Raw genomic sequence first — 25,053 nt, 5'->3', positions numbered from 1 at the left:
ACGGACTGAGGTCTGGGGACCTGGGAGGCCAAGCATGACGAAAGTGGCGGCTGAGCACACGATCATCACCAAACGACGCGCTTAAGAGATCTTTCACGCGTCTGATAATACAGCTTCACTAAAAGCGCCTCCTCAGGTAACGTCAACATGTTGCGACTGCTGCCGCATCTGATTCTCTCTCTCATTACACATTCTTTTGTACACGATTGTCATGCGCAGTCGCTGACGTTTTGCTGTCAAGCGCCATCTGTCGGACATTTTGTGAACTTTGTTTTTTTTTTTTTTGTTCGAATAAAACCCCATGTCATTCCAAGCACGTGTGTCAATTTTTACCTCTCTATCTACATTATTCCGTGGTTTATGAAGTTTTCAAATTTATACCGACTTTTTGATCACCAGGTATGTAGCATGAAGAATAAAGATGTTACATGTTAATGAAGTTTGTTTTTTAAAGAAAGGTTTAATTTTCACATAAAAATTCGGAGTCACTACTTTTCAGCATGTCCTCGTATATTTCACTGTCAGAGATATCAGAACGCTTTTTGCTGTTAACTTTAGACTCGGTCGTTTTTGGATCAGGGTACCTTAACTCAAATTGATATATTTACGCTTCTCCTTCATCCCTGAAAGTTTGTAACATCATCACGGAATCACCTTGAATGTAGCCACACAGTTGTAACTTAATAGTTCTACAATAGAAGAGAAATACACGTGGCTCACATATTGCCACTACTGGGATAGTCGGAGTCACTATGCGTACAATTGTAAGCGTAGAATACCAGTCTCATTTGCAGATTTCCCACATCTTATTCCAAGTATTCTGGCAATGAAGCGCGGTACCAGTGTAACATACAGGAATATGCACTAGTTTAGGTTATACTTCGGTCATGGTAGACATGGAAGATACATAGACATTTTAGATATTCTGCATTAGAAATACACAGTCACAAATACTACCACAGAATTAGCAAAAATTCTGTATAAATATATGTGCCCAAAGGGTACAGGAGTTCTGTAAATTAGACATCAACATTATATACTGAGGCAAGTAATACCTACATACATCAGATCTTAACATGATAGCTCTGGTTACATCACGATCTTAACACTACCTACGAAAAACTGACATGTACTACACAGTTCCGTATCATCCGTTAACACTTAAGTTTTGTGATGTTGGGAATAGCATGACAGACGGAACTTTGACACTCTGCTAACCTAGTAGCGACTCAATGCTGTGTCGGGGTGTATTGCATGGAAAACTATTCGATTACATTACCACCTACAACACATAACTTACAATTCGTTACCTAAACTGATGTGTCATAGTGGAGTGGTTTATAGATGCAGTTAGAAAATGCAGGATACGCAGTCAGTAATTGGAATTTGTGGCAGAAGCTGAGGAGCTTTAATGTAAGAGAAAGATGACACTACATACACCGATAAACCCAAACATTATGACCATTGCCCACCGCCTGGTGACGTTGCGGCCATGTGACGCAGCTTTAACAGGAGTATGTAAGTGGAGCAGACACGGATGGGGGATCATCCTGGCGAAGATATGGGCGCAAATGGGAAAATCCATTGAGTTAAGCGACTTCAGCAAAGGACAGATTATTATTACGCAGAGCATGCGAACGAGTATCTAGAAAACGGTGTAACTGGTGGAATAGTGACGTGCTACTGTCGTGAGAATCTATGGGAGGTGGCAGAAGGACAATGAAACCATCACTAGCCACTAAATGGTTGGACGTTCACGAATCTTCACAGAAATTGGGGTTCAGAGGCTCGTCTGCTCTTTAAAGTAGGATTGATGGTGATCTGTGGCATCTGTCGAAAGAGCGCAATGATGGTGCGTTTCGTAGCACACCAGTCATCGTACATTGTTGAACATGGAGATCCTCAGCTGACCACCCCTACACGTTCACATGTTGACCCAACGACATCGTTAGTTACGATTACAGTGGACACGGGACCACTGGGATTCGACCGTCGGTCGAAGGAAACGTGTCGGCTCTTCTGTTGAATAACATTTTTGCGTCACTATGTCGATGATCGCCTCCAGAAACGCCGTCATCGAGGTGAACGGCGGCTCCAAACGTGCAGCGCGCCGCGGACGCAGGCTGGTGGGAGCAGGATTGTGCTATGGGAGACATTCTCCTCTGCTTGCATGGGACCTATGGTAATAGTCGAAAACACAGTGACAGCTGCGAACCATCTGCATCCCTTCATACTTGATGTATTCCACGGCGGCGATGTCATCTTTCAGCAGTATAATTGTCCGTATCTCGGAGCCAGAACGCTGCTACAGTGGTTTGAAGAGCATTGTAGAGAACGCAGGTTGATGTCTTGGCGACCAAATTCGCCTGATGTAAATCCTGTAGGACCCATCTGGGCCGCTATCGGGAGCCACCACTGCGTACACGAATTAAATGACCTGTGCGTAGACATCTAATGCCACACTCCTCCCGCTGTGGCCGACGGTTCTACGCGCTTCAGTTCGGAACCGCGCTGCTGCTACGGTCGCAGGTTCGAATCCTGCCTCGGGCATGGATGTGTGTGTTGTCCTTAGGTTAGTTAGGTACAAGTAGTTCTAAGTCTAGGGGACTGATGACCTCAGATGTTAAGTCCCATAGTACTTAGAGCCATTTTAACCATTTGAACACCGCAATACAGGAAGAAGATAACATCACGTAAGTGTGTGCAAACTTGGATTAGGTAGGGGTATACTTCTCTAAGGAGCTATCAGAACACTTCGCCAGTCAGTCATTGATTCCTGTGTGGGATCACAATAATCGAAAACGTTGCATATAGATAGGGGTTTTGCAGTATGTGTCACTTTACTGTGCATTGTTGTAGATCCTGTGGCTGCTTATAAGAAGAAACCAAAGCTGGAAGGCTAGAACGAGCTGCAGAGGATGGATGACTGCTACAGATACCTAGATTCAGGTAAGTGTAACTACTAAACATACACTCCTGGAAATTGAAATAAGAACACCGTGAATTCATTGTCCCAGGAAGGGGAAACTTTATTGACACATTCCTGGGGTCAGATACATCACATGATCACACTGACAGAACCACAGGCACATAGACACAGGCAACAGAGCATGCACAATGTCGGCACTAGTACAGTGTATATCCACCTTTCGCAGCAATGCAGGCTGCTATTCTCCCGTGGAGACGATCGTAGAGATGCTGGATGTAGTCCTGTGGAACGGCTTGCCATGCCATTTCCACCTGGCGCCTCAGTTGGACCAGCGTTCGTACTGGACGTGCAGACCGCGTGAGACGACGCTTCATCCAGTCCCAAACATGCTCAATGTGGGACAGATCCGGAAATCTTGCTGGCCAGGGTAGTTGACTTACACCTTCTAGAGCACGTTGGGTGGCACGGGATACATGCGGACGTGCATTGTCCTGTTGGAACAGCAAGTTCCCTTGCCGGTCTAGGAATGGTAGAACGATGGGTTCGATGACGGTTTGGATGTACCGTGCACTATTCAGTGTCCCCTCGACGATCACCAGTGGTGTACGGCCAGTGTAGGAGATCGCTCCCCACACCATGATGCCGGGTGTTGGCCCTGTGTGCCTCGGTCGTATGCAGTCCTGATTGTGGCGCTCACCTGCACGGCGCCAAACACGCATACGACCATCATTGGCACCAAGGCAGAAGCGACTCTCATCGCTGAAGACGACACGTCTCCATTCGTCCCTCCATTCACGCCTGTCGCGACATCACTGGAGGCGGGCTGCACGATGTTGGGGCGTGAGCGGAAGACGGCCTAACGGTGTGCGGGACCGTAGCCCAGCTTCATGGAGATGGTTGCGAATGGTCCTCGCCGATACCCCAGGAGCAACAGTGTCCCTAATTTGCTGGGAAGTGGCGGTGCGGTCCCCTACGGCACTGTGTAGGATCCTACGGTCTTGGCGTGCATCCGTGCGTCGCTGCGGTCCGGTCCCAGGTCGACGGGCACGTGCACCTTCCGCCGACCACTGGCGACAACATCGATGTACTGTGGAGACCTCACGCCCCAAGTGTTGAGCAATTCGGCGGTACGTCCACCCGGCCTCCCGCATGCCCACTATACGCCCTCGCTCAAAGTCCGTCAACTGCACATACGGTTCACGTCCACGCTGTCGCGGCATGCTACCAGTGTTAAAGACTGCGATGGAGCTCCGTATGCCACGGCAAACTGGCTGACACTGACGGCGGCGGTGCACAAATGCTGCGCAGCTAGCGCCATTCGACGGCCAACACCGCGGTTCCTGGTGTGTCCGCTGTGCCGTGCGTGTGATCATTGCTTGTACAGCCCTCTCGCAGTGTCCGGAGCAAGTATGGTGGGTCTGACACACCGGTGTCAATGTGTTCTTTTTTCCATTTCCAGGAGTGTAAATAGGCTAAAAGGCAATTAGTGTTCTATTACGCTTTTGGTTGAAACAGTAGCAACTGTATAATACCTATTAGTAACCACCCAGACCGACCTAGAGTAGGATGAATAGCCGGCCGGAGTGGCCGAGCGGTTCTAGGCGCTACAGTCCGGGACCGCGTGACCGCTACGGTCGCAGGTTCGAATGCTGCCTCGGGCATGGATGTGTGTGATGTCCTTAGGTTAGCTAGGTTTAAGGGGATACGGAATCGGATTTTGGGTTAAAAAATCGAATTTTTTTTTATTGGCGTATTATATTCTGCCATGTTTCCTCTTTAAAATGACGTATCATACATAGCTCTACTACAATTATAACTATTTTGTTTTTATATATTTGTGAGATCGGGTATTGCGCTTTAGTTATACACGTCTCTCGTGGCTGACCATGAACTTTTTGGCAGTACCTTTAAAGTGACATGAATTCAAATATCCCGGTTTCCAGCGACTATTTATACACTAGTTGCCCGAAAATGTTTCTCTCTGGTTTCCTCAAGTTACTCGTTGGCTTTGTGGCGGGACTGTTTTGTAAACAGTGTGATATAAGAAAGTAGTTGTTGTTGAGTTATTTCGTATTTAGTGCTTCATTTTTCGCAGTGAAAATGCCTAGAGCTAAAGCAAAAGTATTTAAAAAGCGTGTGAACTGGCAAAAGAAAAGAAATAATGATTCATTAGCAAAGCAAAGCAGTTCATCATCATCACTGTTGGAAAATGTGAATCCACTTATTACTGATTTGCCGAACGAACTTACACCAAATGAAAACAGTGCTTCTCATAAAAAACTAAGAGATTTGGAAGAGAAATATAATTTACTTGATAGAGGGAATGAAGTTTTTGAACTCATTGATACGAATATATTGTGTGAAGCTCTTGAAAACAGTTTGTGCTGCAAAAAATGTCATGGAAACGTTTCTCTGAAAGTAGAATCCCATGTTGGCCTGGCTGCCCAGTTTAATTTAATATGCAGTGTTTGTAAATACAGCTGTAAGTTTCCAAGTTCGGTTTCAGTAACTGTAAATAATGGATACAAGAAAACTGAACTTTATAGTGTAAATATTAGGTTAGTTTATGGATTGCGAGCAATTGGTAAGGGCAAAGCAGCTGGTGATATGCTATGTGGTGTTCTAAATCTTCCAAGTGCACCTTCAAAGTTTGAAGCTTACAATTATGTACTAGGATCTGCAGTTGAAGATGTAGCACGGAAGTCAATGCAGGTTGCTGTGGAAGAAGCAGTGGAAGAAAATGACGGCAGTCGTGACCTCACAGTGGCGTTTGATGGCACGTGGCAGAAAATTGGCCACACCTCCAACAATGGTGTTGTAACAGCAACTAGTGTTGATACTGGCAAGGTTATTGATGTTGCAATAATGTCTAAATACTGTAGGTGCACAGGCAGGCTGAAAAATGAACACAGTGATGACTGTATTGCTAATTATTATGGTAGTAGTGGTGGCATGGAGGTTGCTGGGGTGAAGAAAATTTTTCATCGCTCTTCACAGTGGTATAATGTTCGCTATGTCAAATATCTGGGAGATGGTGACTCTAAAGCATTCAAAGAAGTTTTGGAAAGCAAACCATATGGGAACAGTGTAAATATAAGCAAACTTGAATGTATAGGACATGTGCAGAAGAGAATGGGTGCCAGGCTGAGAAGGTTAAAATCAGTTATGAAAGGGAAAAAACTAGATGATGGGAAAACCTTGGATGGCAGAGGAAGATTGACTGATTCCATAATAGACCACATTCAGAACTGCTATGGCCTTGCAATCAGGCAAAATACAGGCAATCTTGAAGAAATGAGGAGAGCTATATGGGCTTTATATTTCCACACCGCATCCACGGATGAGCATCCACAACATGGTTTGTGCCCCAAAGGTGAAAACAGCTGGTGTAAATACAATAGGGGACTAACAACGGGAGAGAAATACATTCACCACCACAGTCTACCATCAGCCATCATGGCAGAAATAAAGCCCATTTTCAGAGAACTGGCTGACAGAAGTCTTCTGATGAAATGTCTTCACGGAAAAACGCAGAACCCCAACGAGTGCTTGAATAGCGTGATATGGCATCGTCTCCCAAAAACAGTGTTTGTCGGAATTAATACACTACATTTTGGTGTGTATGATGCTGTGGCAACCTTCAATCTTGGAAATATAACTAAATGCCAGGTCCTTCAAAAGTTGGGTATGTGTGTTGGTTCCCGTACGGTACGTGCTATGTTCTTTTTAGATCAGCACAGACTAAGGCATGCTGATAATATAATCAAGACATTAGTGAAAAAAGCAAGACAGGTGCAGAGGGGTGCCAAAAGAAGACTTGAAGATGATTATGAAGACTGTGAAGGGGGTATTAGCTACGGATCAGGAATGTTTTAATCTTCTTTCTCCGTTTCCCGTAAGTTTACTTTTTACTTCATCTAGGAACATTATCTCAGGTACTGGTCAACCTAGAAGTCTGAAATTTTTATGACGTAGTGACATAGGTCCCTATTACATACTGAAACAACGATTTTTTAATTACTTGATTTACAAAAGACTTAGGGGTGATAGTCTAGTAAAAAGCGATGGAAAAAATTTACTTAAAAATAAATGTACAATATCTCTGTAAGAAAATACTTTGACAATAAACTGTTGTTTCAGTATTGTTGTAACATATGAATGCACATACAGTAAAATTTTTACCTCTCTGTCTCCAGTAGTTTGTGAGAAAATGTTCCCTATAGTAGGCATATATTAACATTGCGGGGATAGGTGATTCCGTATCCCCTTAAGTAGTTCTAAGTTCTAGGTGACTGATGACCTCAGCACATAAGTCCCATAGTGCTCAGAGCCATCTGAACCATTTTTAGGATGAATAAATGGTACAGTGTAATTCATCTACGAAAGATTAAGAGAAGATCCAACGCACGTAGTCGTTCAGTGAGTGTGAGTTTTGTGATATGCTACAGGAGGGGTGGTTAATTCTTTTTCCCTCATTGTGATATCGGTACCCACAGGTCTGGATCCTAAAGCTTCTTTCTCTAGTAGAATGGTATTGTTGCATCATGACTTGATTCTGAGAGAATCACAGAGAATATTACGTCCCGCAAAACACTTCAAATGCATAATCTCTGGTACTCTAAAAGTATTTCCTCATTGTGTGCTACCACCTCACAGGAAAATACTGTTGAGCGAAGCAATGTATATTTAGAGGTGCTGCAACAAGGCCTATTTGATCGTTGCTCTGTTGAACTTGCAATCTGCCTATCCCTGTATTCTCGCCATTAAGAAATGTTATATTAAATCTATAGCCAGATGCGCGCATTGTCACTGTACTACCAGAAGGTTATAATTAAATGTGCAGCTACTCACTGATATCCGGTGTGGGCTGTAACTATCGTATGGCAGCGAAACTTGGTAAATATGCCAATGCGTTAATGCAGAACCGATTTACTCTGGAAAAAAGAGTTACCATTTGGGCCACCAGGTGCAAATCTGGCGCTGTGAATGTAAAAATGACGTATAGAAATGATTCCATATGTAATGAATGGAGTAGAACTGGAATGTGACCAGAAAAGGCCTAACAAGTGAGAAAGGCATAATGTTGATTTAATTATTAACTGTCGCTTACACAGTTTGTTCTGTATGAGCACCAGAGACGATATGCTGCATCCATTAAACACGTGATCAATAGTTGCCTGCAGCAGTCCCGGTGGAATATGAGCAACGTGTTCTTACACAGTGGCCTGAGTTAGAGACCGAACATGTTCCTGGTAAACGCATTCTTTTAGATATCCACAGAGCCTAAGGTCACATGGATTCAAATCATGTGATCTTGAAGGTCATGATTCTGGTAAGCCTCTGGAGATAAACGTTCGTGGAAGGTTGCATTAAGCAGATCTTTCACTGGGCGAGCAACATAAGGTGTTGCTCCATCTTGCATGAAAACAGTGGTTTTCACATAGTGGCGCTCTTTAAAAGCAGGAATCATATGCTCCACAAGGAGATCTTGATAACGTGCAAACGTCACGATACACCTGACAGGCTCTATGGGTGTATTGTTGTTAAAAAAGAACGGACCGAGAATAAATGTGCTTCTGCATCCACATCACATAGTAACGGGAGTGTAATGGCTCTTCGTGCACAGCATACAATTAACAGTACCCAGAATTCGACAGTTCAGTTTATTCATTACACCCTGTAGTGTAAAATTTGCCTCATGACCCTATACAACACTTCCCAGTCACATGTCATTAACTTTGGTCTGCGACAGAAACCGAAGAGCAAATGGAGAACGTTGTTGGAGATAATGAAGTTTCAGTTACTGCACAGTCTGGATCTTGTACGGGTGCCAGTGTAATATAGACTGCTAAGCTTTCTGTGTATCACCAAATGGAAATTCTTCCTGAGCCATTCTGTGTCCTTCTAAAGTCACAGAACAACGACAGTTTCTGGTACACTACAGCATCACCAACAAACAGTCGCAGATTAATGTTCGTCGTATCCGTCACATCAGTTAGTCATATAGAGACAAGAGTGGTCCAATCACACTTTCCTGGGGCGCTCTTGGCGCTATCCTTGGTTCTGATGAACACTTGCCGTCCAGGAAAATATACAGGGTGTATTACTTAAGGAATTTCAAGCCATTCACGTATCTGGTAACCAGTTCCATATGCTCGGATCTTCGTTAACAGAGTGCAGTGGGGCACTGTGTCAAATGCTTTCCGTAAATCTAGGAATATGAAATCCCCCTTTTGCCCTCCATATAAGGTTCGCGGGATATCGTGTAAAAAAAAAAAAAAAAAAGCAATCTTAGCTTTTTCACGAGTGATGCTTTCGAAATATTTGCTGATTTGTGGACCAAAGCTTTTCCATCTCGAGGAAGTTTATTAAATTCGAATGGAGAATATGTTCAAGCATTGTGCAGCAAACCGATGTTAGGGATACTGATCTGTAATTTTGCGGGTCTGTTCTCTTAAGTCTCTTATATACAGGAATCACCTGCTCTGTTTTCCAGACGCTTAGAACTTTCGCCGTGAGATAAATGCGAGCTAAGTAAGGAGCCAATGCCGAAGAGTAAACTCTGTACAACCGAACTGGGATTCCATCCGGGCCTGGCCGACTTATTTGTTTTCAACTCTTTCAGTTCCTCAGCGCCAGGAATGCCTATTATGTCTCCATACGGGAGTCTGCGGGACAGTCAGACGATGTTACGTCTGTACGGTTCTCCTGAAAGAATGATTTTTTATATGCGAAATTTAAAACTTCAGCTTTTCTTTTCCTGACTTCTACTGCCACACCGTTGTGATCGATCAGTGAGTGGCGGGCCGTTGTGGCCGAGCGGTTCTAGGCGCTTCAGTCTAGAACCGCGCGACCGCTACCGTCGCAGTTTCGAATCCTGTCTGGGCATAGAAGTGTGTGATGTCCTTAGGTTAGTTAGGTTTAAGTAGTTCTAAGTTCTAGGGGACTGATGATCTCAGATGTTAAGTCCCATAGTGCTCAGAGCCATCTGAACAAATTTTGATTAGTGAGTGAACTGAAGCCTTAGACCCGTTTAGCGGTTTTACGTAGGACCAGAGTTTCCTCGGGTTCTCGGCAAGAACTTTCACTAGGGTATGAGAGTGATAGCTGATGTATGCTTCGTGCATAGATCTTTTTACAGACGTTCGAATTTCTTTTAATTTTTTCCCGTCGTCATTTGTGCGTTTCCTTTTGAACCGAGAGAGCAACAGCCGTTGCTTCTTTGGCGTTTCCCGAATTTCGTTGACACATACTATTCCACAGCATGATGTACAATCTGTTGAAAATCGCCCATAATTTTTCCCTGTCCATCAAACTGGAACTAAATGATGTCAATTCATTGTATAGGCGGGAAGCTAATAACAGCCTATCTGCTCTTTCTAGCAGAAATAATCCGTTAGCCTTCTTGATCGATTTACTCGAATTAACTTCCGTAATCATAGTCGCTATGACATGGTGGTCACTAATACCTGTCTCTATACTGACATCGTCGATAACGTCAGAGCTGTCCGTAGATGCAAGGTCTAAAATATTTCCATTCCGGGCGGGCTGAGGAGGTGTTCGTTGATCCTGTGTGGTCGCTGAACGGTGCTTGCAATCAGAAGTAGGAGTCGTCGTCTTTGGAACTATTGCCAACATACGGGATCTACCAGTGATAGCCATTCATTGAGTAAATGTTGTACACTAGTGGTCATTTAATGAATTTCATAGTCACTACTTCAAACATGCACCACATATGAACCTAAAAGTTCCTGTTATGCACTTTTAAGAAACTCAACTGGTCGGTATGATGTGAGAGTGCTGTCGGCAGTTAATGACGTTATCTCTCAATTTTTCATAGTCAACAGTAGGTTGTAAGTGAGTAGTGGTACAAGAATGTGGTTTATTTCGAATTTCGCGAATTGTGAGGTCTGAAAGGATAGTAAGAAGAATGAAAATAATGGCCGATATTCTTAAGCATTTTTTACTTCATAAACGAACGAAAAACAGGAAATGAAAGTGAGAGAATAGAAAAATGTACTATTTTCGAAGGAATACCACAAGGAAAGCGCGAGCAAAACTCAAATACCTTTATTAAAAACCCTTGCAACTGTAGTGACGGAACAAATTTAGACCTAGTCATTATCTCTGCTGGCTTCAAAAGCTTTGATGAAAAGGATGGTAGTCTCCTAGTCGGCGTTTCCGATGTCGGAAGTTACGTTGAAGTAAGGGAGTATGACGATTATCCAAACTATGAGGTTGTATTGAATGTGCAATACTTATCATTTCAAGAATGACATAGAGGGCGTAATCAGAACATTTCGATTAGACTGGCTGTCATTATATCCATATATTTATGCAATTAAAGGTGCACTTCAGAAATTGTGTATGTTTTTCCGGCGATATATAACACATGACAGTCATCATGGCCCGTTCATGAGCCGTCCATTCATCAGTTTCAGATAGTTTCACAAATACGCAACAATACATATGAATTACGAATGGCATAAAGATGAAGTTGAAAAGTGAAGTAATTTTATTAATATTATAACAAAGCATAGTAAGAGTACAGAAGAACTCGTCAACAAGTATCTTGCGAAATTAGTACAAACGAATCGCGGTAAGATGAAATAAATTGTTTCTTGTGTATCGTTTTGTGCATTATATGATTTGCCTTTAAGAGGATAAATGAATGTAAATGTTGTTTTCGATAATATATTGCAGTTTGGAGTAGAGTCGGGTTACGAAACGTTGCGGAAACATTTTGAAAGTGCCCCTAAAAATGTTGCATATATTTACTTTCGAAACTAAAATGATTTGAATTCTGTACCAAAGTGTACAGTTTTATGTTATGTGATATCCTAGAGGTTGTGTGTCAGTGGGACCATGATGCTGTTTACACATAAATAGATTTGAAAATTTATGTTTAAGCTTATGATAGTGCTTCAGAAGCGCAGTATGGGAAATATTATCCATATGGAATTTTCCACTGCAGGGAAACAGCTAATTGAGAAAGAAGGGTTTGCTATGGTATCAAGGAAGCCAATACCGAGGGGCAATGGTGGGGTGCTCTGTCTGCCCTCCCCCCCCTCCTCCCAGCTCTCAGGGAAAGGCTGGAACCTAAAACTTTATTATTGCTACTTACAAGTCATCTTTTGTCTTTCAAAATATTAAAAATACTTTATCCCCTCGGTTTGCCCCCACTACAAACTATCGCATGGTCGCTCTTGGGCGGTACCAACAAAAAATAACGGAAATGGTGGGAAAACGTAAAAACTAGTAACGTGAAATCTGTTTTTTCTATAATTATGCTATTATCTTGTTTACGTTTATAGCGCTGATCAGCTAAAAGTGCACTGCAGAAACTAGTAGGAGAAAATGATGGGTAGATAACAATGTCATCAAAATCTCTAAATCACGTCTATGAGGAAAATTTTTTCCCCTTTTGACATTAAAATTTGCTAGCACCCCTGCTTTGCTGTGACTTTACACAATAACACACAATGAAGCATTCTTCAATGTATGTAGCCTACATAGAATATGATCCAATTTTCCTAACTTCAGATGTGGTTAAAACGTTTCTGGTTTTCTGAAGAGAATTTTCGCAGTCTTACCGTGAACAGAAGTTGCACCAACTGGATCATCAATTTTCAGCTTGTCGAACAACGGCATAGAGCAACATACAATCAGACCTCCAATAAGACCAATGACTATGGCTTCCCACGCACGATACAGAAAACAACCAGCTGCAACAGATAATGAAGAAGATATTAGTTCGATACAGACTAACTTACAAATAACATTGTCTCATATACTTTTATACTACTTTTATATTTTATTTACAAGTTAAGGTGGGAATTACCTCCCACAAGACGTAACATTAGTGTTAAAATAAGAAATGTTTTTGGCGCAGGAGAGAAGAAACATGGAAAAAACGATGAAGAGTTCTATTTGTGTTTGTCAGCTTCGTTGTGGTGACAAATTGGAAATTTATGTTGCGTACCAATCTTTTTGTTTAGTTAGGAACATCTTAGAAAACATTATGAACGAATCATCAGAACAGTGCAGAATAATCTTGCAAAACTTCGTATTAGTACGAGAAACACCCAGCAAGTAATGCAATGCTTTTTTTCTGAAAGCAGGTTCGTTTTAATCCAGTTTCCAGTACACCATATTATTCCTCACTCTTTTGTCTACAAAGCCCTGTTTTTTAACACAATCTACGTTCAATGTGACGGCCTTACGCCACCTTACTGGGAGGGCCATGTGGTCCCACTCCATTGGTCACCGTCGTAGCCATCGTCTTGCTGCATTTGATGGAGAGGTTTCTCCATCAAACAACATTTGGAGGGGGTAACCACAGTTGAGAGTCACTAAATAACAACAAGAGTCAACACTCAATAAACATTCAAAACATCATGAAAATTATAACAAAAAAGTCAAGAATGCTGAGGTGTTTAGAAAAGCCGCATAGTTGTGTAAAGGTGTTTTATTCGAAACGACAGGTTTCATGTCTGTATGACGTATCTTCAGGTTATCAGTCAAGAATACACAGTGATTTGTATTCTAGGCAGATAAATCTGAAGACGAGTCTATACTGACGTGAAATGGATAGTTGTGAATAAAGCACCTTCATACAGCTATTCGGCTTTTGGAAACACCTCATCAGTCTTGATTTTTTGTTATAATTTTTATGACAATTTTGAAGGTTATTGAGTGTTGAATAGTGTTGTTATACACCACTCTATCATCCACATACTACTTCCCGCGGAGTGCATCGCTCATTGGGCCAAATAGACGTCGAAACATGCGAGAGCCGGGCTGTAGAGTGGATGTAGAAGAAAAATCCACAGAAGTTTTATGGGTTCCTATCGGGTGCGCAAACTTGTGTGAGGCCTTGTGTTGTCACGATGAAGGAGAAGTTCGTTTGCATCTTTGTGGTGGCGAACACGCTGATGTGGTTTCTTCCATTTCCTGAGGGTAGCACAATATACATCAGGGCTGATAGTTGCGCAATGAGGGTGGACGTCAAACAGAAAAGCCCCTTTAAAGCCTCAGAAGATCGTCGCCTTGACTTTACCAACTGAGGATGTGGCTTTGAACTTTCCCTTCGGACGAGAGGTGGTGTGACGACACTCCATGAATCGCTGTTTCCTTCCGAGTTCGAAGTGATGAAGCGATGTTTCATTGCCTGTGACGATGTTCGACAAAAAAATGTGACGATCAGCCTAGCAACGCACAACATTTTCGCACAGATGGTCCTTCGTTGCTCTTTACTGTCATCTGCTAAGTGGCGTGGAATGCAGGGGGTATGTAAGATGGCAAGAACTATGCCCCTTACATGAAGTCATTAAAGATCAGCTAACTCACGTTGAGCGAACAGTAGGGCTGAACAAAAATGACTGACAAGGCACAATGCATCTTGTAGAAGGTATAGTATGGTCGTATTGGAATAACTAATGTCGGGTAATGGTTTTAAAGTAATTCAACGACATGAAAAAATTTGTGGAAACGCGTCGATTTACTGGAGACCAGTTTATCCCAGGGAAGTATACAGAGTGACTGTGGCTGGCCGGCGGGGGAGCGGCGAAGGGAAGCGACAATAGGTAGCTTAGGGCAGCTCAAGCTCTGAGAAAGTGGTAACGGGGCGCGGCCTCCAGCTGCCTTAAGATGAGAGACAGTGAATCGGTGGTTGACCCCATGCTGGTGTACCGGGAAGCAGACGGAGAACTTGTACGCCTGTTGATAAATGTCCGGCATCCCATTTTCAGTGAAACATGCGAGAAAGCCGCGCAAAGCTACGGTGGAGCGGTCAACAGAGGTCAAAATATGCGTGTTAGTGACTATAGCAACTTCACGCTGAATTCACGGCCCACAGAGTCTGAAGTAAATCAGGTGAAGAGCGACAGAATGAAATACGCCGGCCTCCGATGGGAACGTAGGACCAAGGAATTTGAAGTACTCTCCTGGGAGTCAGAATTCCGGAAAACTTGGTGTTGGTGCGGACACCAATCTTGATGGGTGGCCTGGGAGGAGCTAAATAGCAGAAGTTGAGAGGAAGGAAAATTTTGTGGGAATTTGTTCACTTCCCAGAGCAGGCATTGGTCGGCGCTGGGAAGTGATGCATAATTAACGCGACTTGCGCTGCAGTTGGCGTAAGTGATTTTGCTGGAGGGGAAACTGAGGTGAAGAGCGGACTGTAAGAGGTCTCCGTATGGTCTTCCGTTCCCAGCTTGCCTGGAGTGCGGACGTGGCGTTCTTTACTCAGCTTGCCTGGGAAAGAGTGAGTATCTCTGCGGTTTAGGACCTAGCAAATGGAACGATTGAGCTTGGAGATAGGAAGTTTTGGTTCAGCTATGTACTGAGCAAGATAGCTAGGAATGAATAGACAAGTGCAGCCTTGCAGCACCACGAGGTCGGCCGACGTCTGCACAACGACGCCACTCCGCCACACTGTATTCGGTGATATTGCGCCCTCTCCGGCCACTGATTAATTTGTTGGTTCATGTCGGCAAAGTTTCCGCGAGGGTTTCAAGGGCCGTGTAGTGTAGAATTCTTCTCGCACTTCGCATTACGCCTGGGTCAGTCGATAGGAATTACTTTTGAGTTATCGGGCTTTACTCCACGCAAACGCAATTTATTACCACTGCCTGTTAGGAGAGTCATGTAATGTGATGATTGAAGGTCGTGTGTTAAAAATAAATCTGTGCTAATCGACTGCATCTGTTTTCAATCAAGTAGTTGAAATCCCAAGTCACTTTCATAATTAATTTTATGTTCAACATTTGCATCTGGTGTTCAATAGCTGAATATAACATCAATGTGCACCCCTTTTAATTAAAAGGGGTCAATTCTGAATCAATTAATGTCAACACTGCCACTGCAGTTCAATCAGGAGTCACAGGGCCTTATTACTTTCTTTGCATTATCCGACATTGCGGCAGTTTTGCACTCTCTGTTGATCTGTTAGTCAATTACCTGGGGTGAACACACACCAAAACCAGATAAGTGGCGGGTGGGGTGTTACAGGTACACACCTTTGAGTACCCCAACTGGTGGACGAGTGTGGCAGCACTATCAGCAGAGACATCCAGTTGAGCAGCGAAGTGTTTGATTGTGGTCTGTCGATTCCCTCGAACGAGATTGTCCTCACGTTCTTACGCAGCAGGAGTCATCGCTGCGTGCGGCAGGCCGATGCGAGGGAGATAGGACAGGTATGCACGATCTTGCTGCGATGATAACAGACGCCTCGCCCAATAACTCATAGTGCTTTTCTTCACTGTCAGGCCTCCGTAGACATTCTGCTATTGCCTATGAATACCTGCTATGCTCTGGTTTATCACCAAAAGAAACCCAATAACAACTCTCTGCTTGGAAAGCCCCTCGCTACAGAAGCCATTTTGGTTACATATGGCACCGCCACCTATCGGACTTTCGTGAAACTATAGGGGCTAATGCGGGAATATTCTATGATGTCCCACAACAAATTCACACTTTTTCAACTGAAATTGGCCGAGAAAAAAAGTATTGATTTACATATTGAACTACCCTAGTAAAATAACTTTGAGACGCACAAAAAAAAAAGAAAGTTAGAGAAATAGTTAATGTGTAGCTCCTAGTTCCCGTACAATTTCTACATGACTGTATAAGACACTAGCCCCCTATTAAAGGTCACCTTTTCTGATACATTGCTGGTTGCCTGCTTCATTGGGTAAGGCAAGGTAGAAACTGTCTACTGTCCATTCTGGGTAAGAATTGATCGAGGGGAATTATGTTCAAATACAGGCGCAAGATTATACTGAAAGAAGGGAATGATTCTGACTTTTCAACTTACCAGAAATAACAGTTGCTATTAGATATGCACGTAGTTCATACTAATATAGACTGGAAATGAAGCTCAAAAAGGCTCTGAGCACTATGGGACTTAACATCTGAGGTCATCAGTCCGATAGAACTTAGAACTACTTAAACCTAACTAACCTAAGGACATCATACACATCCATGTCAGAGCCAGGCCGGCCGGTGTGGCCGTGCGGTTCTAAGCGCGTCAGTTTGGAACCGCGTGACCGCTACGGTCGCAGGTTCGAATCCTGCCTCGGGCATAGATGTGTGTGATGTCCTTAGGTTGGTTAGGTTTAAGTAGTTCTAAGTTCTAGGGGACTGATGACCTCAGTAGTTAAGTCCCATAGTGCTCAGAGCCATTTTTGTCAGAGTCAGTATTCGAACCTGCGACCGTAACAGTCACGCGGTTCCGGACTGAAGCGCCTAGAACCGCTCGGCCAACGCGGCCGGCGAAGCTCAAATAGTACTGCATTACGTTTGTCATTTGTCTGGTATAAGACTCTACAGAAATCAAGTGATCACTGAACGCGCGTCTTTCTTGTAACAAAAGATAAGGGAGCCTTGTGCGACAACGAAACTTGATGTTGCTTACGTAGTGTCAACAGCAATCTCAAGCTGTAACGGCAAAAGTCATGTTATTTATTCAGCACGTTCCTGGTGCTTCGTTCCAAACAACACCTAAACACACGGCGCTCCGAATTCTTTTACCTGGCGGAGTCTGAGACTTTCAGTTTCCAGACATGTCACAAATCGCGTCTGTATCGCTTAAGGCAGCTAATTAACTTTACCGTCAGCGTTGACCAATTGAAAGCAATATGTATCAACAAATGTGGTACAAAGATGATCTATTATAGGTGAAGAGGACAGACTAATATCAAGTCTAGCATTATACAAGAATAAAGAACATAAACAGATAACAAGTACGGAGTCAAATTCAAATTATTTGCCAAAATATGGGTCATCCAGATGCTGAGAAAGGAACGTGAACCGACAACGAGCAGTGAACAAAGGCTGATTTGCGAATTTAGACAGCTCAAGAGGGCTGACACTCTCTCAGCGGCCTCAGTGCCGCCTTCTTCGTAGTTGCACCGACTAGGAAGAACAGAAACAATCGACTGTGCCTGCGGAATAGAAGACTCATGGGAACACTGTCTGCGAATACCCTCTGTACTGGAACGTTGGCTCTGTGGACGACGACTACTGTGTCACCATGGAACATCAGATATGGAGATTTTGATTATCAATCAGTCTCACACTGGACAATATTGCAGATGAAACGGAAGGATTAGGAGCCGTATTATCTTTTGAAACAAAACTTATTCTGTAGTGCTACTTGAGCCGTAATATGGAACTGCTGACAGAAGTGCACCTGAAAAGGGGACCGCGCCTACTCGTCCAAATTAATGGTACATGCAGAACTTGGCCAGAAAAGTAAGTGACAGAGGTGGGAGTTCCAGATAGCCAAGCAGTTAGAAAAAACATATCTCTTTTGGAGCGGGTTCAGCGCAGCATGTGTCATTTATGTGGGGATAGTTTCCAGCCTGTGGATGGTGCAGCGGAAAGCTTGCAGAACAGTAATCTGAGGGTCGTGGGGTCAAATCCCTATAAGGACAATTCCCGTTTATTATCAATTTTACCTTACTCACAATGCAAATAAACCTAAATGCTCAGTATATTGTATTTATTAATATTTACACAGCAGGCATGAGTAGGAAAAGCAAAGGAAAATTTAGGATAGCGAATAAATTTCGAAGAAGGGCTTGTACTTACAATGTCCACGAAGACTCTGCATATAGCTTTCCAAGAAGCAACTGTAATTAAAGCGTATATGACCGCGTAATCCAATACTTTTATTTTGACCGTCGAGCAACGTTACGTGTGATTTGCTGCAAACTGTGCGATGAGAGAGGTCGTTCGATGAATGTAAAACAAGTTTGTTCTTCCATAGAAACTTCAAAACAACTATGTAATTCTAACATGTAATTTTTAACATGTGCAAGATGCCACGAAAATTACTGCTTCACCTGTGTCACGATGAATATAACCGCAGGACGCGTAAATCATCAGCTGTCGAATATTGGGGGGGGGGGGGGGGGGGGGGTTTATGGGCGCTCAACATCGAGGTCATCAGTGCGTCGAATATTAAAAGGATCTATACGAACTTTTCGTGTACGGCTTACAATCCTTTCCTCGAAATTGATTCGCAGAGTTCTCTTGGATGGAGGAAGTACGATCCTTTCTTGAAAATTTATATTCCATCCCAAATTTTTCTAGGCTTTTCCTTTCCACGTCTTACATTAAAATATTAATAAATACAATATATTTTCACTGTAAGTAACGCAAAAATTTACAATTAAAAAGTTTCCGCATAGGGACTAGACTCCATGATCCTCGGATTATCGTTCTGCTCTCTTTCTGTTGCGTCAGCCGCATTGTGGAAACGACTCTATTGTTAATGGCTCATGCCCCGGCCGACCCAAGCCCAAAAATGCAATTTTTTTTTTCTCAACACTTCGCCACTGGAGCTCTCACTTCATCACTTTCATTTCTGGCCAAGTCCTACACAATATTTAAATTTCGACGAAATCGATGATGACGAGTAAGAGCGGTTTCTTTGTGAGTGTGAATCGAATTACGCTCGTAAAAAAAATATTCCCAGACATCCAGTAGTGACAACTTTTTACAATAGCGGAAGACAGTAGTGGAATGTGATTATCAAAAGTATACTGAAGGATGTAAATAAACTACGCAAAAACGTTTTTATCACCATCACGAAATGCACAGTTTGTGGTTTTTTGAGTGCAAATCTGGTTCTCGTTACTCTTTTAACTGTAGCAGATCGGCAGTACATCCACTTGCGTAAGGGAGGAACAAGTGAATCTACATTCTCAGTCCATTTCAGCGCTGTGTACACAGTCGCGAATGGGACGATGCGGCTTGTGAACACTCTTCACAAGCATGCCTCGAAGGATAATTTCAAGCTTAGAAGTTACGTGCATTGTCATTTTACGGCACGAAGGGTCGTCAGCAGTGCAAGATGCCCGCCGAATTGGCGTATATAATCACAGTGACGTCATTCAGACATGCATCCACTGTCGTGAGACAAAACACTGAACACGTGCCTTGAAGTATTTTTCCACGGTCGAAACTACCAATGGAAGCCGCTACGTACAGATCATTGCTCTTAGGTACCTCGAGGAGAATGTAGTAGCATAACTCGCTGCCTTTCCGGAGGTATGTGGGAGGACTATGCCGGCCCATGCGGTAAGCAACTATCTCCACTTCGGTCTGTAAGTGAGTTATTTACACCGTCGAGTGCAGTATTTTCTGAGCTCTGACGATCGCCGTAGAAGAGTGCGAAGGCGTCCAGATGGCAATGCACGGCTCAGGTATGCATGGATCAGTCGGGAGGTGGTTCAGTCATGTCTTGGGACAGTATCATGTACGGGTGTTGGACCACTCTCATCGTTATTGAGAGTATTCTGAGGGTTGTGAGACATTATATACTACTGACCATTAAAATTGCTACACCACGAAGATGACGTGCTACAGACGCGAAATTTAACCGACAGGAAGAAGATGCTGTGGTATGCAAATGATTAGCTTTTCAGAGCATTCACAAAAGGTTGGCGCCGGTGGCGACACCTACAACGTGCTGACTCGAGGAAAGTTTCCAACCGATTTCTCATACACAAACAGCAGTTGACCGGCGTTGCCTGGTGAAACGTTGTTGTGATGCCTCGTGTAAGGAGGAGAAATGCGTACCATCGCGTTTCCGACTTTGATAAAGGTCGGATTGTAGCCTATCGCGATTGCGGTTTACCGTATCGCGACATTGCTGCTCGTGTTCGTCGAGATCCAATGACTGTTAGCAGAATATGGAATCGGTGGGTTCAGGAGGGTAATACGGAACGCTGTGCTGGATCCCAACGGTCTCGTATCACTAGCAGTCGAGATAACAGGCATCTTATCCGCATGGCTGTAACGGATCGTGCAGCCACGTCTCGATCCCTGAGTCAATAGATGGGGACGTTTGCAAGACAACAACCATCTGCATGAACAGTTCGGCGACGTTTGCAACAGCATGGACTATCAGCTCGGAGACCATGGCTGCGGTTACCCTTGACGCTGCAGTCACAGACAGGAGCGCCTGTGATGGTGTACTCAGCGACGAACCTGGGTGCACGAATGGCAAAACGTCATTTTTTCGGATGAATCCAGGTTCTGTTTACATCATCACGATGGTCGCATCCGTGTTTGGCGACATCGCGGTGAACGCACATTGGAAGCGTGTATTCGTCATCGCCATACTGGCGTATCACCCGGCGTGATGTTATGGGGTGCCATTGGTTACACGCGTCGGTCATCTCTTGTTCGCATTGGCGGCACTTTGAACAGTGGACGTTACATTTCAGATGTGTTACGACCCGTGGCTCTACCCTTCATTCGATCCCTGCGAAACCCTACATTTCAGCAGGATAATGCACGACCGTATGTTGCAGGTCCTGTACGGGCCTTTCTGAATACAGAGAATGTTCGACTGCTGCCCTGGCCAGCACATTCTCCAGATCTCTCACCAATTGAAAACGTCTGGTCAGTGGTAGCCGAGCAACTGGCTCGTCACAATACGCCAGTCACTACTCTTGATGAACTGTGGTATCGTGTTGAAGCTGCATGGGCAGCTGTACCTGTACTCGCCATCCAAGCTCTGTTTGACTCAATGCCCAAGCGTATCAAGGCTGTTTTACGGCCAGAGGTTGTTGTTATGGGTACTGATTTTTCAGGATGTATGCACCCAAACTGCGTGAAAATGTAATCACATGCCATTTCTAGTATAATATATTTGTCCAATGAATTCCCGTTTATCATCTGCATTTCTTCTTGGTGTTGCAATTTTAATGGCTAGTAGCTAGTAAGCAATAGTCATGCTCTGTAGACAACATTTCGCTATGGATTAATCTTTCAAACCGATAATGCATGAGAACACGGCACCTACCTTGTGAACATCTTCCTTTAGGAGGGAGAAATCGATCGAATGGAATGGCCTTCGATATCTGCTGGCAGGAACTCGGTTGAGGGTGCTGTCGAGGAATGGCACAGGCTCGAAGTGTAACCTGTTAGAACTGGCAATATGTTGTCGCATGAAACCTCCTCACACACTGGATAACTTCAGGACAGCTGGTGTCGAAGTATGGCGCAGGCTTGAAGTTTAATGTCTACATGAATTTCTAGACAGTCTGGCGAAGAGAACTCAACAGTGTTAAAATGCGCAGGATGGTGCAACACGGTAGTGAATGTTGCCAAGCAGCAGATTTTGGTTTCACATATACGCAAAGATGTGTATTTTATAATTGTATTGTATGTATCGTATTGTATGTTAACCGGGCTCCTAGAAACGGCGGAGAGGCTCCGTCCCCGTCGCAGCCGCAGTGGTCCACAACCCCACGACGACTACCGCAGTCCACTTCAACCCTCCGCCGCCCCCCCCCCTCCCCCTCCCAGGGAACGTCTCACACCAGACGAGTGTAACCCTTATGTTTGCGAGGTAGAGTAATGGTGGAGTACGCTTATCTGGAGAACTTGTTTGCACAGCAATCACCGACATAGTGTAGCTGAGGCGGAGTATGGGGAACCAGCCCGCATTCGCCGAGGCAGATGGAAAACCGCCTAAAAAGCATCCACAGACTGGCCGGCTCACCGGACCTCGACACAAGTCCGCCGTGCGGATTCGTGCCGGGGACCAGGCGCTCTTTCCCGCCCGGAAAGCCGTGCGTTAGACTGCACGGCTAACCAAGCAGGCTGTATTTTATGCTAGTTATTGTTTGGTTACTGTCTGGCAGTTAAGTTATTCCTTGACAGCAATACGGAAAATATGGGTTGCTATTCATCACATAGAGGAGGCGTTGAGCCGTAGACCGGCACAGTGAAAAAGACTACTAAGCTTTCCTACAAAAACTCCTTCTTCGCAAATAGAAGACACACACACACACACATTGACAAAGCTCACACACACATGGCCTCTCCCAGCACTGTGCCTGTCTGCGGCTCAATGCCTCCCCTATATGGTGAGTAGCAATCAATTCTTTTCATATTGTTGTTATTCCATCCTGGACCTTCCACTGCTTAAGTTATTCTTTGGTTCATAAGGCTTATACTTTCATTCCATGCTACTCTTGAATATGAGTTCAAAATCGTTTGCAGATATACACGTGCTGCGAAACATTTTGAGCAATTTCATCAATGCTATTAATAGCTTATGTAGTTTTGTTGTCGCTGTGGCGACTTTAGTTTGTAAATCGGGGAACAGAGTCACTGTGACTCAACTGTAAAATGCTAGGTAGGTCCTAAAAGGCTGTAATGTAGAACACATATAAAAATGAATTAATGTTCCGTCTGTCTCTCACGTCAGTGGGTAGTAATGGACTATGGGTTTCCAGCAAAACAGCCTGTCAGACATGTCATTAGAAATATCTCAAACACGTCTTTCATTCAACGTTGTAATATGTAGAAGACTAGTAATAGCTTTAGAAAACACTGATTATGACAGAAATTTGGTCGTAATTACTTCAAAACCTTAAAATTTACTTAAAAGCGCTATTAGTTATTTATACCATCCGTTCCACTATATCGATTATTGCTTCATATTGTTGCATTTTTTTCGTTCAGTATTTCACATATTTAAATAACTATGTCAATACCTGTGACAGACACAAGGGCACCAAGTATACTGTTTATGAGCTCCATCATATGCAGCTGGCCGCGGTTGGACAGTAGGGAGAACATAAGGCCTGTTAAGCCTCCACCAAATGACGACAGGATTGTGATGACAGCAGCTCTCGCTGAATACTGCCATTTTGATCCGCTTAAGCCGAATGTGCTGGAACAGAAAGAAAATGTCTTAATTGTATTCGAGCCTTTAGAGGTATTTTAGAAAAATTACTGGGCTTGCCTGTATAGCGAGGTACTCGAATGACCTTTACTCTGACTATATTTGCGACTTCACGAGTATCTATGAAGTACGAACACGAGTTCTGTATAAGTTGCTGAGCCAAAATAAAATTAGTTACCATAATTTTATGGTTATAACATGCAAATTGGTTCCTTAACACGGGATGTTCGCAGATAAGGGAGACTGGAAGACAATAGGCATGTATTCAGGAGGTACAAGCTTCAAATTTCTTTCCAGTGTTCCTGGCTTAGATTTTCCCGGCTTCCCGAAATCATGTCGGGTGAGGGCTGGAATGTTCCTTTCAATAAGGCAGTAACCTATTCCTTCCACCATCTGTGACCAATACGAAGCAGTGCTCCACACATTTCTACTTCAATACAGATGAGATGTTAAAGTGTAATATAATTTTTTAAGAAAAAACTTTTAATTCCTAGATCGCAATTTTCCTATCACAATTAACGTTCGGTAACTAGTTCCGGGTACTATTTGCAACCATCTTCAGTTCTGTAACACATGTAGGAAACCTAGCCTAAGAAAATTATGTAAAATCAGGAAGAATACAAAAGCACTATACAGCACCTGAGCAACAATAATAGGGAGCTAATTCTAGAAGTAAAAGTGAACATTTGACAAAGCCATTGAACACTGTAGTATAAACTAAATTAATGCTTATCAGGTGACATACCGTTCAGAATATGAAAAGGCGGTAATAAGCATTGGAAATCATCGTTAGCTGTAGTCTTGGAGCAACATGAATTCATAAGAACCAAAACAATAACAGTGCGTAGCTGAAAACGTCACCACGAACAAGCCAGGTTATAGACCTGTCGAAAGAATTTTAGAGTATAATTCTCAACAATGTTGCCCTGTGTCCAAGTGGGTTGTAAAACATAACGATAATCATGACACAAAGTTAAAATTACAAGGCAGAGATCTCTATTACGTCTTAAACTGGCAACACGCCGTTTGTAAGAAGCAGATCCTTCGTAACTGGCATTAATTCATGAATACAATTCAAGAAGCTTGTGCCTCAGGTCAACTAATTTTAAAACCATAAAAGTAACAGGAGAATGAAGTTGAAAACTACAAGACAGGAAGGCTGCCTTATATATCTAACTGGCAACGCGCCATATCTAAAAGACAGGTCATATGTGAGAGTCAAAAAATGGCTCTGAGCACTATGGGACTCAACTGCTGTGGTCATAAGTCCCCTAGAACTTAGAACTACTTAAACCTAACTAACCTAAGGACATCACACACATCCATGCCCGAGGCAGGATTCGAACCTGCGACCGTAGCGGTCGTGCGGTTCCAGACTGTAGCGCCTTTAACCGCTCGGCCATATGTGAGAGTC

General features: G+C 43.5%; 1 protein-coding gene across 1 annotated transcript in view; it reads right to left on the bottom strand.

The window, feature by feature from the left end:
* LOC126471231 (putative ammonium transporter 3) overlaps positions 1–25,053 on the bottom strand; it is a 274,322-nt gene that overhangs the window by 137,001 nt on the left and 112,268 nt on the right. The window contains exons 5-6 of the mRNA XM_050099355.1: positions 23,449–23,627; positions 12,523–12,654 (exon numbers count right to left, since the gene is read on the bottom strand). Coding sequence (XP_049955312.1) covers positions 12,523–12,654; positions 23,449–23,627 — 311 coding nt within the window. The remainder of the gene's footprint in view (positions 1–12,522; positions 12,655–23,448; positions 23,628–25,053) is intronic.

Source organism: Schistocerca serialis, chromosome 3 (genome assembly GCF_023864345.2).
Source record: "Schistocerca serialis cubense isolate TAMUIC-IGC-003099 chromosome 3, iqSchSeri2.2, whole genome shotgun sequence".
NCBI lineage: Eukaryota > Metazoa > Arthropoda > Insecta > Orthoptera > Acrididae > Schistocerca > Schistocerca serialis.
Note: the sequence above shows the minus strand (reverse complement) of the source record. Positions and strands in the feature narration are given on the sequence as shown.